We start from the raw sequence: 19,835 nt of genomic DNA, 5'->3' as shown, positions 1-19,835 counted from the left end.
TGGTTAGGCCCTCTGCCCATTTTTTGATTGGATCATTTGTATATGAATTTTTGTAATGAAAATAAGTTTGTAAACAGCAGTTAGACCAAGCCCTAAATTTTCCTAGACCAGCCCTCTAAACTTGTCAAGTAGCTTTAGTTTAGTGGCTAAGAGCACGGGTTCCGGAGCCAGACTACCTAGATTCAAATCCTGGCCTCTCCGTGAGCTAGACGTGTGCGACCTTTGACAAGTTACATTAACCTCTACGTTCCCTCTCTTGAAAATGAAGCTAAAAACGCTGACAACCGATAGGGTCTTTGGAAGGACTGAATGAATAATGCGTGCCTCGTGAGCAACTTCTTTCCAAGCCGTTGCGCTAAGCTTTCACTAATCTGGCCGCTTATGCACAATTTAAATAAACCTGATCATCACCTGTGGTCTCGCTCATGTAACACATACTGATGGAGATGATGCTTCTTACCCTCCTTTCCAGGGGGCAGGGCTTCCATTAGGGCAAGTATTCTTAACCTGAGGCCCTTGGACACCTTTTTTTAGACCGACTAAATAAATAAATGAATAAATAAATAAGTAAATAAATAAACATCCAGCCAAGTAGAGGAGAAACTTCATCATCAATAGCCCACTTCTAAGTATAAGGGAAAGAAAAACAACCTGATTGCTGTTAACATCAGATTTATTTGTGAGCATGTTCTCATTGCAAGCATGCAGTCGATTTCGGTTCTGTCACCGTCCACGGGCGAAGCTGCGTTACAACGTTGTCGAGAAGAAACATCAGCGACGGTAACGGATCAACGAAAGGAAGCTCGAGCAGCCGGCTTCGGGAGGGGCGGCAGACCAGGCCCCGGGCCAGTCAGTAGAAGCAGACAGTGTGCAGGAAGGTCCTGCCGCTCTTCTCCTCGAACTCCTGCAGCAGCTCGCTGATCTCATCGTCCAAGTCCAGCGACTTCTGCAAGCACTGGCACAGGTCACAGATGACGAACGCCCCCAGCGTGGCCTCTTCCTCGTTGTCCGGGATGTCCACGTTGATCACGTGCACCAGCTGGCAGGTCTCCTGCTCTCTGGCGTTCAGATCTTCCACCACGTAGTCGTACACTCTCTCGTCGCAGGTGAGGATCAGGTCGAAGGCGTCGTTGCAGTCCTGGAACCTTTCGGGCCGAGGCTTGATTCGCTTGTTTCTGGCCAACATGTGCAGAATGCCCTTGCGCGTGTAGAAATCCTTGTCCTTGCTAACGAGATCGTTGTACATCTGCTCGTAGGTGGTGTGGTAGTCGTAAACGTTGGGCCTGTCGGGGGATGGTCCTGGCAGCTTCACGTGAGCTCCCGTCCCGAAGGACCTGACGCTGAAGCCCCTCTTGCCGAGGATGTTGTGAGCCTCCATGCTCCGGTTCTGGTTGCTCCAGCACACGACGGCCACTCGCAGCGAGGGAGGCATGGCAACGGCTGCACCCTGCGAAGTCTGCTGTCGACACTCGCCTCGGGCCTGTCGCTGTCGCGTAACCAAGATGGAAGGTGCTATGGCACCCGGATGCCGTGACGCGACAGGAGCGGTGCCGGTGACGTATGTCGTGGGGGCATGTGGCGCAGGCTGTGCCCCATGTCCCCACATTCCGCCCCTGTGGGCCCGGCGCGCGCGGCCCGGCCTGCGAGCATGCGCCGCTCGGGGCCGCGCGGCGCCGCACGTGCTGCTCACAGGGGTCGCCCGCCGCCCGCCGCCCGGGCCCGGGCCCGGGCCTGGGCCGCCTCCTCCCAGGACGCTCTGAGGAGTGGCGCGCACTTCGGGAGAGAGGGAACCGCCCTTACGGCTGTGTTTTCTCTGACGTGCCACTGAAATGCAGCATTTCCCGCGTTCGCTGCTCCAGGTGACAAAGTCGCGTAGTGGTAACAATGCCTGCGAATCCGCATTGACTGCAACTCGCAGGGGTTCTCATGCCATGTTTCCCTGCTCGTAATACCTGGAAACGCCGTTTCCGCTCAGCACTACTTTGACATCATAGCAGCTGTTAATCCCGCCAGCAAACCTCATTCCTTAATGCATTAACGAAAAAGCACGTGTATTATTTATCTTAACTTCATCTAGTTCTACTCGGAGGGCAGTAGTTTAGCGGAAGCGTCTTCCTTTGTAAAGCCATCGATTCTGTTTGATGCACATGAGAAGACTCTTCTGGGAAAGGATCCGTAGGTCCCACCAAATGCCAGGGAGGCCTGTCGCCAGGGCCTAGGCAGCTCTGCACGAGGACTGAGCGTGGCCTTGCTCTGCCCGCTCCACTCGGCCCGGCGGGTCCGCCAGCCCCGCGCCGAGCGCACTGCAGCGCCACCTGGGAGCGAGCGGGAGGACCTCTCCAAAGACAGGGTGCGCCATGAAGACGCCTGCTTGGTCCAGCTCCGAATTGGCCCCGGATGTACGCGCATCACGAATAACGAGAACACACTGACGTCCAGCGGTCTGACTCCTGAATATCCCTTTCAAAACGGCAGAGGTGTCAGTTATTAGCTCCCCTCAGACAGCAACACACGGCTAAGTGACAGACCCAGATCAGTCATTTCGACCATGAATCTCGAGGTCCCTCCAGCCCCATGCGGGGGTCGCGGGGGCGGATCTACGCCTTGCCCTCCCGAGGGGCAGTGCAGAGGACGGTGTGGTAAAGGGTCTCTGACCCCGGGGGGCTCGGGTCCAAAGCTAGGCTTGGGCATCTAATAGCTGAGTGAGCAAATTACATCGGCTCGGGATGCCTTGTTCCCGCATTCACAATTGTACTTTGCCTACGTGGTCCTGGCAAGGACTGAGTGAGTTAAAACATGTGAAGCAGGACCGGGCTTAGCACGGAGTGAGAACGGGGCGGCGGCGGGGTCGAGGGAGATCCTGTATTTTATAGTCCGGGTGTTTTTCAAAACACATTTAAAACGGCTTAGTACATTGTCCCTGCAGATAAAATACAAAGTCCCGAGGACAAAGGATTTTCTTGGATTTTATGGAAAAGATATTTAACTGCCGGAAACACTGCTAAGTCTGTCGAGGTTGCCCTCTCCCTTACCGGTAAGCTTCCTCTGACAGCGGAGAGAGGGGCCTGGGGGTTGGGGGAGGTGGGGGGGAGGTGGTCATAGTTCTCCGGGAAGGCGGCAAACGTGGAAATGGGGCCCTGGAGACAGTCTGTCCAGAAAGGAGCCTGACATGTTTCTATTGCTTTTAAGAAAGAAGCAGAATCTCATGGGAAAATTTGCTGTTTTCCCCCAAATTGTCTCAAAATGGAAATCTAGAACGGAATAATAGAATTTTTAAATGGACCATCTACAAATGTTCCATTTCTCTACGCAGATACACATACCTGGACTTCATGGGCTGGACAATACTTTTCTCTCTGGAATCCTCTGTCCCTAGTCTCCGCGGTCTGTGTTCTGACCTCTGACTTGTGGCAGGTAACACGCCACTGAAGTCTTGAGACTTCTGCTATTTCCCATTCTCTACCGTGTACCCATCTTTATATGTGTGACATTCATTATACTGTTGAGGCTGTATCACCGTGGGAATCTAGCTTCAATTCTGAAGTATAAGATAACATGAGTTTTGAATTAGGATCTAGATTCTCAAGAGGCAGTGTGCCTTTCTTTGGTTATCTGTATTCTCCCCATCCCACCTAGGGCCTAACACATTGCCAGGAGCATGGGAAGGGCACCCTGCGCGGTGGTTTGAATACATCCTCCAGGATTTTATTCTAAGGGTGGGATTCGTTCCCCTTCATTAGCGCGGCAGTGGCATCAGATCACCCATTTCCATGGGGGTCACTAGGATATAGACAAAGACCGCAGACAGGTCATCTGAAACAAAGCTGATTTTATTTGCTTGCCTGTGAAGGGAGCGCACACTACGCAAGTGCTACTGCAGCTGTGTCCCCATGCAGTGCACGAAAGGACCAGGCGGGGGGCAAGAGGGGGGAGTACATCAAATCTGCTGAGATTCTGCGCTCAGGTCTCCGTTGGTTCCGGAGGCCGAGTGCAAACACGTCTTTGCGATCGGACATCTCACTGACTCGCTGAAAAGCGCGGGCTCAGCGTCACTCAGATGGCATAGCGGAGCTGTGTGTTTGAAGTCCACCAAACATGGTTCTTTTCCAGGATCAAGGACGCACTGGGACCGCTGGGCTCCTCGAGGAACAATCACGGGTCTCCTGTGTCTCCGCTCGTCTCCTCTGGAACTGCCTGACCAAATTTCCTTTTTTTTTTTTGTTAGGGCGACAGACAGAGAAACATACACGTGCACTTGGAAAAGCAGGTTTTATGTAGACAGGCTGCCTTGAAAACTTGTAACAAAGCAATAGATAAGAGGCACACAGACACCCGTACACAAGTGTTCATAGTGACATCATTCACGACAGCCAAGTGGCAGAAGCAACCTAAATGCACAGCAAGGGAGGCCATGTCAACAAAACGTGGTGTATGCGGCGATGGGCCATGACTCAGCCATAGCGGGGAACTGGCACTGATACATGTTACGACCTCATGCGGATGAACCTCAGAAACATCATGGCACAGGAAAGAGGCCAGCCGCCAGGGCCCCTGTGATTCCGCTCCAGATGTAGGATTCCACTGACAGGAAATAGCTAGAATAAGGAAGTCCATCCACACAGGAAGCACGCTGGTGGTTTCCGGGGCTGGGGAGGGGAGGATGGAAACCAAATGCTTCATGCCCACAGGTTTCTTTTGGGGAGGTGAAAAGGTTTTGGAAACGGACAGAGGTGGTGTGGGCACAACACTGGAAATGAGTAGATGCCACTGAACTGTACCCTTTGCAACAGTTTTTCCTTATGTAAATTACAAGTCAATAAAAAACAAGGGAAGGAAGAAAACAGAAAAGCCCAGGGATCTTTTGCGTCCCACTGAAACAGGACAGGAGAAAAGACTGAGGGAGCAGGGACCGAGGAACAACTCAGGAGCACTGAGCCCTGGAAGGGAAAGGAAAAACGGGGTGGGGGGCGGGGGGAGCAGGAGGGGAGGATCCCGCTTTGGAACTCCTGAAAGCCAAACACGCACAACTCCTTTGTTTAGCTATTTGCTTTTTTGCAAGTGAGCCAGAGTGCTAAAAATGTAAATGATGTTATAAAGAGAGCAAACAAGAGGACCCAGAAGTGCCTTAAGGCCTGCGACTGCAGCCTGGAAAAAAGGACTTGGGCTCTGGCGGGGCTCTGAGGGACGGGAGCCTGTGACAGGAGGGCTGGGGACAGCCAGCCGCGCCCTCGGGTCTGCCCCCAATCCATTCCGCACACCTGGAGGGCTCCCGTGTCCTCAATAGAGGTGTGACGAGCATCCTTTTTAGGCACTGCTAACGTTTTTTGGCCAAACAAACTGTCAAAATGGCATCTCACATACTATGCACAAACCTTTGAAACTAAACGAAAAGCTACCCAAGCGTATTCTGCTGAAAGATGTTTTTAACACTTCCTAGGTCGCTTCGGCATTTCTCAGGTATAGTGAAACCATTCTTAAAAAGCTGGGATCTGCCGGCCACATGCCACAACACGGATGAACCTGGAGGACATCATGCTGAGTGGAAGAAGCCAGCCACAAAATGACAAGTACTGTATGACTGCACTCATGCGAAGTATCTAAAGCAGTCAGCCTCAGGAACAGAAACTAAAAGGCTGGTTGCCAGGGGCTGGGGGAGAGGCGAATGGGCAGTTGGTGCTCACTGGGGATCGAGTTTCACTTTTGCAAGGAGAAAGCAATTCTACAGAGCCGTCTGTGACATGTAGCTGGAAGTAGCAGAGATGGTACGCTTTCTGTGATGCGCTGCTTAACTCACGGAAGATTTTTACAAACCATTCCTCTTTTTAAAATAACATAATTTCAACATTACTGGTAGTGCCGTTCCATTGTTTTAGAGAAATGCTGTCAGGAGTTTAAAATGAGCCTCCTCTGGATTGGATGCACTTTAGAACATTACAACACAAATCTCTATGGGTCACCGCCCCCACCCCCCGCCCCCCTGCCCCAACACTGGGCAGTAGCAGCTCCCCAGGGCATCTGCGGGTCCCACAGCCGGCCGGCCGTGGCCCCAGTGTGCCTCCGTCCCCTAGCAGCTTCTCTTTGGGCAGGGCCAGCCCAGAACTCTGAGAGAGAGAGGTCACCGAGTCTAGAGAAATGACTCTCGGTTCAGTGTTGCTGTTTGTGGATTTGAGACCGGGTGACACCCGAGGATGTGAGCTTCAGCTCCTTACACCTGGATCCACCCTGCTTGGTAGGGGTGTATAACTACACGTGCTGGACACTTGGAAAAAGTTACAGAGAACCACTTCTACAGAACCACACAGATTCAGTATGTCACACGTACCTGGCAAACACGTATTAAGTACTGTTGCGTAAGATGTGGTGCGCGGGATTCTTGGGGAAGAAAAGAAATGCGATATTCAGTTCCTGCTATCACAGTCTCGGAGTCCGGGTGGAAGATGTGACAGAAATTAAATGGCAAGATAACTCTAGAGAGACGGAAAGTAAAACAAACAAGGCATTTTTGTAAGTTTTCAAATAGCCCCGTGAAAAGGAAATGATGCCAAATCTCACGAGACCACAGGGAAGGCAGAGAACATTACCTTAACTTAAAAGAACAAGTATAGATGTTGGAAGGTCAGAGAACAAACCGATGATTTAAAAAAAAAAAAGATGAACATTACAATACTGTGTAAGAATAGCATTAGAGCCAGGCCAAATGACGTGAGGCTTGCAAAAATTTGAGAAAGGGGGCAAATTCCTCTACACTTACAGAAAAAGGTCCTCCTTGGGGGTGGAGGGAGGGAGAATAACACGTTAGGGTAAAATAAACTGACCATTTTTACGAAAGAGCAGAGTGCGTGCACAGAACAGCAGTGGAGGTGCAGCATGGGGCCACGGAGCACAGCGCAACACCGAGATGTTTATCTGGCACTCAGTGAAGGTAAGCCCTTCATATTCACCTTGGAAAAGGCATTTGGTTCCATAAAACAAGATCTGTATCATCCAGGATAATCGGGGAATTTACAGATGTAATTATCCTCATCGCCACTAGTCATCTCTGAGAAATGGAATTCGGGCACCGTGCCCAAAAGTCAGAGATAGGCGCATATTCTTTTTTTACACCGGTGGGCACAAAGGAAGTTCTGGGAGCTCTACAGAACAGTAGCCTTAATTTCAACCCCCACAGACCTAGCAAAGCTACGGTACTATTTAGTATTTTGTATATAAACACTATAAAGAGAAAGAGGTGATGACGTTTCCTGAGAATGATAAAGGAAAAAAAAAAACCACCACCAAGACTGTTTTTGTGGTAAATCAGAAATACAACAAGGAACATGTTCCTCTAGGGAAGAAAATCTCTATGTCAACAACCACCACCAAAGCAACGGCATGAGCACAACAACCCCAGTTGATGAGTTCAACTCCTGTTTCTATGTAAAAATCACGGGGCTGCGCTTCTGCATAAAGCCTGCATCCCGAACAGTGGGGAAACCGCCACGTTCAAATAACCAGAGTTGAAGTAAAGACTGCAAACCACTCGGGTCAGAGCCCCTGCGGTTTCAAAAGGAGAGAAAACCACGCAGGACTCAGGGGTCGGGAGTGCCGGGCCGGCCTCCGTCCCTGCCGCCTTTTGACTGGCTTGCCGTCTGCGGGCCTCCACCTGGCTGAGCCGTGGGGGCTGCTGCTCTCACCACGGCCCGAGGGTGCTGCAGGAGCCTCAGCTGTACCTGCCGGGGCTGCGGCGCCTGCTGGCTGGCAACGGACAGCTGGACCCCCTGCTGGGGAAGTCCCTGCCCGGGCCCCGTCTGGGCACGGCCACGCTGACACAGCACAGCGCCCTCGGCCTGCAGTAAACTTCCCGTTCCGCTGAGGCTGAGGCGAACAGCCTGCTGGCCAGATAAGGCTGGCCTTCCACTGGCTGAACCCTGTGCCCCCGACCCCTGCGGCGCCGGCTCCTGAGGTCGAGAAGTGGACGGCTGCTCAACTTCTCGCTCTGGCATCAACCGGCAGAGCCACTGCTGCGGCTGCCGGGCCGGCTGCTGGGCCGGCTGCCTGGCCGGCTGCTGGCTGTTCAGGACGAACGAACCCTGTGGAAGCCGCACTACGGTCAAAGGCCTGAGGCCCGTGGCGGTTTTTAAAAAAAACCGGACACGTCTTCGAGAAGGGGCCCGCGGGGCAGCGGGCTGTGCGTTTGCTGGCCGGCTGCTGGGCGTGACTCCCGCAGGAGCCGAGGCCCCGGCGGCGGGGCCCTGCTCGGGGTCGGGCCCTCTCACCACAGTCTGGGCTCTGCCGACAGGGCCCAGCACCCTGACGACACTGCCGGCCCTGACCCGGGTGGCCGGGGTTCTTGGCGATGAGCTGCCAGTGGACGTGGAGGCCGCGGGGAGCGTGCTGACTCGGTTCACTTCCACCGGGCATTCCTGGCAGAGACTTGGTGGCGCAGGAGCAGGAAAGGGAGAGTCACGAAGGCTGCTTGCCCGCTGTGGCGGGAGACTGGTGCCCGGGGAACTCTTTCCTGAGCTCCAGGGCAGTCCGATGGCTGCAGGTGCGAGCTGGACTCCCTGCCCCAGTGCTGAGGGCTGGCCTGGCACGGCCTGGGGCTGTTCCGTGTCCTCGCCTGGAGGCCGGCTCACACTGGCCGAGGCGCTGGCGCCGGGGCTTGTCTCCACCCGACTTCTGGTCTTGCTCTTCTGGACCAATCCCTCGGAGCCACCGACGACCCTGCCGGCATCGTCAGGCTTTGCCCCAGATAGGTAACTGTTCAAAAAGTCGTCTGTGGAGAAGTGGCAGGGTGACATCTGCCTCTCACATCTGGCTTCTTCAAGTGACTGTCTCTGCTCAGAGAAAAGCGGATCGTTAAGCGGCTGCACGAGGGTCGGCTCTGTCGCCTGGGACCCAGCGCCGGCTTCACGGCCAAGCGCAGAGCCATCTCTTAGCTCCAGGGCGGGCCGGGCTGCTGGCTGTGAGTCATCTCGTTTGACAGACCTCTTCCCTTTAGCATATTTCTCCACATCCACTTCTGAAGGGACCGCCAAGTCACAGGGTCGCCGTTTCCACATATCCACATATTTTCCTTTGCAAATTTTGAGGTCGTACGGCTGGTCTGCGTGACGTTCTCTGACTTGTTTGCAAGTGGTCCACGCACTTAGCTCGGGAGGGAGTGGACGAGGAGGCATGTCCTGCCGCCGATTCTGGGAGGCTGTGGAATACCGCTTGAAGTTCCTTCTCATCGGGTGACTGTTCATCTTCTGCCTGTTAAAGAGCAGCCTGTTTTCGGTGCAGGCTACGGACACAGAGGGGTCGAGACACAGTGGCTCGGCTGTAGCCAAGAGCAGCTGGCTCTCCAGCAGAAGTTTGTCGTCCTGGGTCCACGTCTGGTCATCGCTGGACTCTACGATGGACTCCACGTCGCAGGCTAACGTCTGCATCGTGGGACGTAAGAGAATATGCCTGCTCTGGTAACCGGGGCCTTCCGTGCCACTGCACTGCCTATAGTCCCGTATTTCCGCTATGACACACCCACAGTGAAAAAGGTTAATTGGGGCTTTCTCCAGGAAATCCACCAGAACAGGAGGCAGCTCTTCTGCGTCCAGGTATTCCAGCAATTCCCCCCTTTTCGTAAGACAACCGAATGGGCTCCGAACAAGATCCATTCTTCCCCCTGAGCATCAGCGAATAGCCCTCCCTTCCTGGGTACAGGTTGACCACTAAACACGGCAACGACTCTCTCTGAACGAGCTTCTCTAGCAAGTTCGCGTTGCTCGTTAGTGCCTCCGTGACCTCGGGCTCTTTCCCACATTCTTCGACATATATGTCGTACAGCTTTTCATGCAGAGTTGGTTCCCCGCTAGATGAGCTTTTCCTTTTCGGGGGTCTCTGTAGGGCGCTTTCAATGACATAGTCCGCACGATCCAAAGCTTGCTCTAAAGCTCGCTGCATCGTGGGAGAAAACAGGGGCCCTGAAAGAAGAGAAAATGGAAGCGCGTTGATGCACGGGGTGGCCACCCTGTCTCTGACAGCGAGGCGCAGTGACGTACAACGCCCCGAGTCCACACTGGGGGGGCCAGCCCTACTTCGAAATGGACACGACGCCAGGAAACGCGCTCCCCCAAAAAGCACTACATCAAATACTTACGGCTCGGCTCGGGGGACCGCCTAGACGTGGAGGAGCCGCCACCTCGCACAGGTTCCACCTCGCAGCACCTCACCTCGTGCCTGCAGCCTGGGCGGAAGTGCATGGGATATACCCCTTACCCCCCCTTCCCCCTCACCCCCACTGCCCGCCTCCGTCTCCTCCCAGTCCTGGGCGGGGGCGGCCTTTCGTGCGCATGCGCGCTTGCTGCGCACCCCATCCCCCACCCCCGCCCCATCCCACCCCACCCCCACGCCACCCCGCAGGCAGTCGTCAGGCCTCAAGCGGCAACCTATTGTCGACTGTTGTCGCCTGCGGGGCGGGAGGCCCAAGCGCCCAGGCTTTCTCTGGACGGCTGGGCCAGGCGGCGCCTGTTCTTCGCGGTCACCCCTAAAAGCACGCACACTGGAGCAGAAGCAACCGACGAAAAAAAGTGCATCATTTCTGCGTGTGCTCTGAATACACACCAATTGTCCCAGGAATTCAGTGGCCGGGAGAGTCATGGGAGGTGGTCATTTCTTTCCTCCGTGAGCACCGCGTCAGGGATTGCTCACTGGTTTTGAAATCGCGGGTCATCAGTGGCAGGGCTGCTCCTGGTGCTCATCACCAGCTTAATCACACACCCCCGAGTCCACATTCGTACCTCTGGCCTACCTGGAGGCTTTGGTGCAGGCATCGGAATGCTTCCTTGAAACTTCCAGCGGCCTCCTTCCTGCCTGAAGCTTTTCGTGGAGATGAGCGCGGAACAGGGCATTCTTATGCAGAAGTACTAACTAACCTTTAATCTCTCGGTGTGTTACAGTGCGGGCTTAATAGTTTGTTGTTGTTGGTGGTGGTGGTGTTTAAGTCTGTGGTGGATCAGTTATATTGTCCATGAATTACAGTTCAGGATTAAACTGTTCCTTTCAGAAGGAGATTTGCATCTGAGAGGGTTGAGAACGATTGTTCCAGGTGATGGGGGTAAATTCAAACGATTGCTTATAACTGTAGGCTGCAGCAGCAGTCCCCGGGCCCGTCTGGAGTGCCTGGGGTCTCAGCTCATTCCCCGGAAGCTCTTCGCCTTACCCCCCCCCCCCCATGCCTTGAAATCTGCCGGCCATTGTGAACAGGTTTTGCAAAGAAACACCTTGATGTTTAGGTGTAGACATCATGATCATATGATACTTGTAGTAAAGTCTCCCAAGTGAGAAGAAAACGGGATAAACTGGTGAAACTCCCAAATTACAGACGACTGCAAAAGAAGGGTTCTTTTAACCCGTAGCAATTACGATGATTCTATAAATAGTAGATAGAGCCTATGCAAATAGATTAAAAAAGTCCTCGACCACGCGTTCCTTAAAGATGACCCTCACTCAGCAATAGATAAAAATAATCGCGTCCTGGCAGAGCAATTGTCTTTGGGCAAGTGTGCATGTGTGGAGTGCCTCCCGGGGGCTTGAAATCGGTTTAGTTTCTTAACTCCGTTTTAAACATCCTTCCCTGCCTCTCTTTCTTCCCCACGCCCCCAGTGCCCCCATGCCCAAATTTAGGAGAGGCGTGAGACTGGATAGCTAAGTCGTATGTTGTTATCCAATAATCCAAATATGCGACCTGAATAAAGGCCGAATTAATGAGGTCAACAGGAGCTCTGACCCTCATTCAAAGCACTGCCTCGTTCTTCCAGCCCGAATGGATGCAACGAGCTGCCCACCAGACTCTGGCAGGCTCCTCACCAGCCACGATCCCATCCCGTTCCCCTGGTGTCCTCAGGAAAAAGGGTCATTCTCTAGCAGTAGTCCATTCCGGTGGAGAAGCTAACTAGAAAGGGCAAGCAAGCTCTGCTTTCTCGCTGATCTGAGCTAGAGATTCTGTTGGCCGAGAAGTGGCCCCGTGGGCCTGGGTTCGAGTCGCTCATCCTCCTCAAAATTCAAGAAGTCCGAGCCCTCTGCTGGCTGCTCCTGGCCTGCAGACTACACTTCCTAGCTCTTAGCATGGCAAAGGAGGAGGCCCGCGACTAGGCGAGGCAAGTGAGGGGCTCAGGGCATCAGCATGAAGGAGACACCTCCTCTCCGGTCGGTCGACCCTCGCTCGGGGTCAGCGCCTGACATGCCTCACTTGCCTCACTTGCCTCGCCTTGTCCCGGCCCTGCAAATGGGCCCCTCGCCGCCCGGTGCCCGCCTCCTTCCCAGCCTCGTCCCCCTCCTCCCTGTCCCATGCTTCTATGGCGCGGGCACAGTCACCGTGCCGCAGACAGGCCGAGCCTTTCAGCGCTCGGTGCCCTTGCAGAGGGCTGTTTCCTCTGCTGAGAGGCCCCTCTTCGCGTAGCCGTCACCTGCCGATCCCCACCTGCCACCTCAAATGTCCCTTCCTGACTGCCGTGAAGCGTGCCTCCCTCTCTCTGCCGTTCCGCCAAAGCTCTCTCACCACGCGCTTTGTCGGGGCCAGCCCTCACAGGGGTGTTTCTCCACACCCAGCCTCTGGGTTCTCGGAGGGCAGAGACGATGTCTTTTCCGCCTCTGTTCGTTCGGTCACCAACTTGGCCATCGCTTGGCACAAGGTTGGCACTCCAGAATGAAGTGCTAATTGACTCCATGCTCTGGGTTCCTCGAGACTCCTAGAAACCTGTGAAGCAAATGTTTCATCCCTTGTTTTGAGATGAGAAAAACACCCAGAACCAGGTCTTCTGACAGTGGTGCTGTGCGTGCCATGCCAGGGTTTCTGAACCCTGGCACTATTGACATTTATCGTGGGGGGCTGCCCTCCGCGCCGTAGGATGTTTAGCAGCATCCTGGCCTCACCCGCTAGATGCCAAGAGCTCTCGTTCCCAGTCGTGATCATCAGAAAGTTTCCGACATTGCCAAATTTCCCCTGGGGGTAAATCGTGCCCTGGTTAAGAACCGCTCGGCTATCCTGATCTGTGAACCATGAGCGTTATCCCAAGGCAGCCTCTTTGCCTGTGTCCCAGGGTACCATGCGGTTGTAGAGAGGTACCCTGCTCACCGTGTTATGGGATGGACTAGATGTTCCGCCGTTGCCTTGACTGTGTTTAGGTTGGGTTTCCCCAAAAGCATACCCTGACAAGAGAATGTGAGTGCAAGTCATTTACTTGGGAGTCGTCCAGGAAGCCCTGCTGAGGGAAAAAGGAGCTAAGCTAGGGATGGGAAAGAAGAAACTAAAAGGCATATTCCTGAGCAGGAGGCTGCTGGGGACCACTGGTCCCCCTGCCGGGGACCTCTCGGAGGCAGTACAGAACAAGCCTTGGGATTTCCACCCCCGGGATGAGGAAGCTGGGCTGTTTACCCATCCACTCCTCTCATTGTCTGAGGACAGTCCTGGGGGCATTATTCCCTGTCATTCCGGGTTGCCGTGTACTAGAGCCAACCATGCTGATGTGGCCCGAGAATGCCCTCATACAGAGCGTCACAGTGCTTGCAGTAAGACGGTCCATGTGTGTAGAATGGCGAGTACACGGGGAGATGGGCAGGGCACCGGAAGCATCCGCTATACCTACGACCCAAAGTAAGAGGGAGAAGTCAGCCACTCACTCTTAAGGCTTTAGAGAAATGTGCTATCTGATATATCTGGGCATATGGAGAAGTGAAATTGCACTCCATCCAGGCGAAATGGGTAATTGCATGTGATTTTTTGGGGTCAGCTACCTAAGCCAACATGGTCAAAAATGGAGGCTGTGACCCACTCCTTAACTTCCCACCGGGAGGATCCCATGGCTGCCTTGCCTGCGGGTGCGCTGGATGAGGCTCCGAACCCGCTTGCGTGTGTGTTGCAGCATGCATGGTTGGCCTGGCAGTGCTTGTTGTGGCTCAGCCATCCCCTTCACTTGTGCTCCCTAATTGCCTGGTTTATCTACAAGATGAGAGTTTTAAAAGTTTCTCTGAGTACGTACTGTTCTTGTTGTCTTCCGAGAACATTACTGAGCACATGCACTGATTAGGATGTTTAGCAGCATCCAGGCCTCATCTACTAGATGCCAAGAGCTGCCCCCTCCCTGTTAGGATAACCAAAAATGCCTCCAGATATGGCTTAATGTCCTCTCGGTGGCAAAATTGTCACCAGCCATGAAACCACCATGTCATGGTATCATAAAACTGTCTGGAGAAATGAAGCAGCAATCCCTAATCCCTGGAACACTTATACCTCAATATCTAGGACAGTTTGAATGATAGATGTGATTTTTAATTTTTTGTTTATTTTTGCCTATATTACTTTTATGGTTGGCCCTAAATTGTCTTTGAGGTAATTATTTTGAGTAGGGCTCAAAATTTGCCATTGGACCCGATAAATAAATAAGAGTATCTGGTTAGTGGGAGAGATGCAAACAAAAACAGCATTGAGTCTTTAGAAGGTACATTTAAAAAAATAAACTAGCAGAGATTTTTTTTATTCATCTGCCTGATGAACACTAACCATTTCCAATTTTTCTAGGTTTATTTATATATTGAGAAACTTTGCTTGTTTCAATGATTTTTCTTTGGTCTTCATTCAATATTTGTTTGTTCAGTATATGTTCTCTGCACTTTATTTTGTTTTCTTAATGTCAGAGCATCCTTGGACTCAGTCTTCCCACCACTCTTTTTTTCTATTTACAGCCAATCCTTTGATGACTTCATCTAGTCTCATGACTTTAAGTACCATCACATGTTTTCTAAATTTATGTCTCTAGTCTGGACCTCTCACCTGAACTACAGACTGAGAATGTCAAATTTCCTATTCAAAATCTCCACCTGGATGCCTAATGGGAAATTTACATTTAACATGTCCAAACCCAAGTCCTGATCTTCTACCTAAACTTGTTCCTTTGGTAGTTTATCATTGGAGTCCAGTCAAGGAACTGGAATCACTATGAGCGATATAGAATAATATATTTATTTATAGGAATCAGACTTCACATAATTGTGGGAGAAGCTAGGGAAGTAAAAGTATGGAAGAGAACAGTTGGTAGACAAAAGAAAAATTACTAATCAGGTGAAGAAGTCTATGGAAGACTGTTGCTTCTGCATCTGGGAGTGAGCCTGATACCACTGGAAGTCAGGAGAGCAAGCAGTCAGGAAGAAAAGCTGGTCAAGAAGCAAGAGAGAGCATGGACCAACTCGAACCCAACAAGAAGAAGCTGGAACCAGTGAGAAGAGACCTATGCCGGTCTATTACTGCCTTAACTTTGATAATGCAAGTGGCCTGGTGCCCTCTGCCATGGAATTGCACATGCATTTAGCCCAGGGCTTAAAGAAACTGAAGGAAGCGATCCAGTGAGAGCTGGAGGAGCTGTGAGCCCAGCTGCTGTCTACACTCCCCAGCCCCCAACAAGGGGAGCCAGAAGACCAGCAGCAATATGTGTAAGCTGCGGTAACACATAGTACCCTGCACTGACCTTGTGAATATAATGGCTGCTCCTTCACTTATGCCTTGCAGATCTCATGAATTTTTTTCTTTTGGTTAGCCCTAACCCGGAACCATACAGGGAAGAGAATCCTAGGAAACATAGTCCCAGTCTAACTAAGTTGACACAGCATAAAACCACCAGAACAGTCTTAGTCATCTCAGTTAACAACATCTCCATCTTTCCAGTTGCTCAAGCCCTCCCCTCCAAATTGGAATTACCCTCAGTTATTATCTTTCTCTTGTCCTCCCTCTATTCAATCTATTGGTGTATCTTATAGTTTCTGTCTTCAAAATATCTTCTGAATCCAGTTACTTCCTGCCACATCCACAGCTACCGCCCTGGATGAAGGTGGCATCATGTTGTCTGGACTGCTACAATAGCCTTCTAATTAGTCTCCCTGCTTCTACCCTTGCTCTCTTACATTTTATGCACAACACAGTACCTGGAGAAAGCCATCATGCCATCTCTCTGCTCAAAACCTTCCAATGCTCTCCCGTTTCACACTCTTTCCAGTGGTCTACAGGATCCACATTATCTAGTCCCTTTCCCTCTTCTCTCTTCATCCTGTCTCCCATTACTCACCTCTGCACTCATTTCACTCTGTTCAGAGTCCTTCTTACTGTTCTCAAACATAGCACCCCATCTCACAGCTATTGCAGTTGCTGTTTCCTCTGCCTATAATGCTCTTCTTATAGCTATCTACATGGCTTACTCTCTAACTTCCTTCAGTCTTTGCTCAAATGTCACCTTCTCAGTGATTTTTGCCCTGACCACCTCCACTAAGCACTCTAACCCCCTTTATTGCTCGATTTTCTTTTCCTGGCTCTTACCACATTCTAATTTACTTATTTATCCTGCTTATTGTCTCCCCCTTTCTTAAATGTAAAATTCACAAGGTCATGTCCTCATGCATAGGGATCCTCAATCTGTTCAGTGTCTAGAACAGAGTCTGGCACATAGAAGATGCTCAATAAATATTTGTTGAATAAATAGATGAAAATAAAAATGACCTATGAAGAGAAATCACTTATTTTTAGGGTCATACTTTTTTTTTGGTGGTGGTGGTGGAGGGGAGACAGGGAAAGGAAGCACACAATAGGGTAAGACTTTAACCATTATTGCCCAAGACTAGCCCTGCTTTTTGACACCTACACATTTTTTTTTTAGTTAAACCTATCAGCTGTGGGTGTAGTTCTTAGGGATATCCTCTCAGTTATCATGGGGAGGTCCCCCAGCAGTGAATTATTCATGTATTCATGCTCCTAACTCTCATACCTCCAAATTTGCATATTTTGGCCATTTAACTGCTCACCAGACTCTCAGAACATTGCCATACAAAATACGAGGAAATAAAAATCATTAAACTTTCTATTTGTCAATAGTGAATAAAAGCTTGGTGGCTTAATCAGCAATATTTCTAGATAAAGCCTTTGAAATATCTCTGGATTTAAAATGTCCTACTGAATTCCGGGGACTGATCACCTATGGATGGGGTGATGAAGTAGGGAGAAGAACAAAAGTTTACTTCTTTTTTTCTTTTCACAATTATCTGACTCCTTTATAATTTTTATTATTTTGGTTCAGGCCTTTTGCCCACTTTTAATTGGGTTGTTTTCTTATTGTTCAATTTTAAAAGTTTCTTATATATTTAGGATAATAATCCCTTATCAACAAAGGTTTACTTTTCACTCTTTAGTCTTTTGAACCCTTTGAATGGTGTATTGTATGCATTTGTTCCACTGGCTAAAGCAAATTACATGACCAAAGCTAAAGTTAATGGGGTGGAGAATTAATTCCTACATGTTGGGGAACACAAGGTGACAAGTGCTACAGAGCATACAAGGGGTGGCCCAAAGGATAGAGTGATTAGCTCTACCTGGGAGAGTCAGGAAAAGTCTCAGAGAGAATATGATGGTTATGCCAGATTTTGAAAGATAAGTAGAAGTTTTCAGCAAACCAGGAATGAGGACAAGGGGGGTAAGAGGGCATTCAAGCTAAGGGAAAAGCAGAAAGCAGAAAGCTATATATTCTCCAAAAAGTATCTTTATAATCACATGGAGAAATGGTCAATGTCATTAATCATCAGAGAAATGCAAATCAAACCACAATAAGATGCTATTTCACTCCCACTAGGATGTCTGTAATCAAAAAGATAGCTAATAATAAGACCTAGTGAGGTTGTGGAGAAATTGGAACCTTATACACTGTTGGTGGGAATGTAAGATGGTGCAGCTACTTTGGAAAACAGTCACCAATTCCTGAAAAGTTTAAACATGGAGTTACCATATCATTCCTCAGTTCCACTCCAAGATATATATCCAAGAGAATTGAAGACATATGTTCACACAAATATTTGTACACAATAATTCATAGCTATATAATTTATAATAGCTAAAATGTGGATATAATCCAAATGTCCATCAACTGATGAATAAATAAAATGTGATATATTCATACAATAAATTATTATTTGTCGATGACAACAAATGAAGTGCTAATACATGCTATAACATAATGCAAAAAAACAAGACACAAAAAGCCAAATATTATATGATTTCATTTACATGAAATGTCCAAATTAGGCAAATTCAGAGAGACAGAAGGTATACTGGTGTTTGCCTTGGGTTGAGAAGGACTGGGAAGAAATAGGGAGTGACAGATAGGGGTATAGAATTTCTCTCGGGTGTGATTAAAATGTTCCCAAATTGGTTGTGGTGATAGTTGCACAACTTTGTGGATGTATTAAAGCCATTGAATTGTATGTTTTTAGTGGCTAAATATGGTATGTGAATTATATCTTAGTAAAACTGTTAGAAAAAAGGTTCCACGTGGCAAGGCATGGAGTCACAGGAGTACAGTGTACTGCAAAAACACAAGCAGCTTGGTAGAACCGTTACAGAATGGGAATGGATAAGTCTAAGTAGATGAATAAGGGTTGGATCATGGAGAACCTGAGGGCAGTGAAGAGCAACAAGAACATTTTAGGAATATTAATCCATATATGGAGATAGGGTTTGAGGGAAAGGGATGGAAAAAGGATGAGTAGTAAAGATTACTGCAATAGAGCCAATATTAGTTCATGAGAACTGAGCCAAAATGATGGTGGTTGGGATGTAGATAGGGAAGAGAGAATACAAGAGATTTTTAAGAGGCCAAAGCAACAGAATTTTTCAGTGATCAGATGAGTGGGCAAGGAAGAAGGAAAAAGAAGGATCTTTCTTACACATCTTTGTATCCCCAGCAACTTAACATGCCTGACACAAAACAGAGTCCAATAATGTTTAGTGAATTAATAAATGAATTAATGAATGAATGAAGTGGATGATTTTCAGAGTTTCTGTTACCTGATAGAGACTTTTGGGACACAGCAAGGATTTTTTGTGTATGTGTAAGCTTGGGACTATAAATAACATTTAAAGAATGGACACTTTTGCATGAGGGGAATGGCTATTTCAGGGACAGAAAGAAAATAATGGTAGATCCAAAGGTACACTTCATCTCTCTCAATTTTGCCTAGGGCCAGCCTAATGTGTGCCTGTGGAATTTTTTAATGAAGAATTATAAAAAGCCAGTAAACTCGGTCTAACCTTCTTACATCCAGGCTTTTGTACCCATTAGCCAAGTAGACAGAATCTATTCCTACAAGTAAGACAGAACACAGCTGCTCTACAATATGTATTGATCAGATAAGTACTGTATTGAGGCTCAATGACAGATATAAGCAACAGAAACAGCTTAAGATAATTTTGTTCTTCAATCCACTTCTCCTGTTCAGCCATGGCTAGTCCTATGATACAAACTTAGATGACAAAGCTGGGAGATATAGCTTATGTATACTACACCTTGGAGTTGAAAGTTGTGACCTAATTTTCAAGCAGAGCAAAAGAATCCTCTCTGGTTATGGACTATATATAGCAGATGAAATGTTTATGTTTGTAATTACAGAATACTTTTACAGAAGACTCTATATAGAACAATAACTTTTATTTGTAGATTGGGGAGGGAGTTTTGCAGTTTTGACTCATTCTGAGCCATCATAAAGTTATTGGCTATGACAAGGTGACTTCCTGTGGACCTCCTATTCCTGCTTCAGCAAGACAAGCTTGTGGATAAGTAATGGAAAATTCTGCATGTGCCTGGTATTTGAAGTATGCACAAGGTAATCCTGGCTCTAAGCTTGTGGGCAGTACTTGGGCTTATTTATGGCAAAAAGAAAGAATGCAAGGAGTGTCTGGAAGTCTCCCTAGGGACCATTTACTAATTAAGGTGATTTAAATCAAGTAGGTCTGTCAGGGACACTGTAGAAGAGGTGATTTATGACCAGGTAAGCCTTCTGTAGAAGGA

General features: G+C 49.4%; 2 protein-coding genes across 2 annotated transcripts; both read right to left on the bottom strand.

Moving 5' to 3' along the window:
- Nucleotides 1–740: 740 nt before the first annotated feature.
- LOC118607871 (RNA polymerase II subunit A C-terminal domain phosphatase SSU72-like) lies at nucleotides 741–1,448 on the bottom strand. The gene has a single exon (XM_036227290.1). It carries the CDS (start codon nucleotides 1,430–1,432, stop codon nucleotides 851–853), a length of 582 nt encoding a protein of 193 aa, XP_036083183.1. The 5' UTR covers nucleotides 1,433–1,448; the 3' UTR covers nucleotides 741–850.
- A 4,559-nt stretch (nucleotides 1,449–6,007) lies between these two features.
- Nucleotides 6,008–10,232, bottom strand: LOC118607848 (transcription factor SPT20 homolog). Its single transcript, XM_036227234.1, is given in 3 exon segments — nucleotides 6,008–9,593; nucleotides 9,595–9,941; nucleotides 10,118–10,232. Coding segments are annotated over 3 exon segments (2,475 nt in total). The 5' UTR covers nucleotides 10,221–10,232; the 3' UTR covers nucleotides 6,008–7,568.
- Between the last annotated feature and the right edge of the window lie 9,603 nt (nucleotides 10,233–19,835).

Source organism: Rousettus aegyptiacus, unplaced genomic scaffold, assembly GCF_014176215.1.
Source record: "Rousettus aegyptiacus isolate mRouAeg1 unplaced genomic scaffold, mRouAeg1.p scaffold_m13_p_9, whole genome shotgun sequence".
NCBI lineage: Eukaryota > Metazoa > Chordata > Mammalia > Chiroptera > Pteropodidae > Rousettus > Rousettus aegyptiacus.
Note: the sequence above shows the minus strand (reverse complement) of the source record. Positions and strands in the feature narration are given on the sequence as shown.

What these genes read in the sequence shown, in the direction of transcription:
- LOC118607871 (XM_036227290.1), bottom strand. Translation starts at nt 1,432, where the DNA reads ATGCCTCCCTCGCTGCGAGTGGCCGTCGTGTGCTGGAGCAACCAGAAC.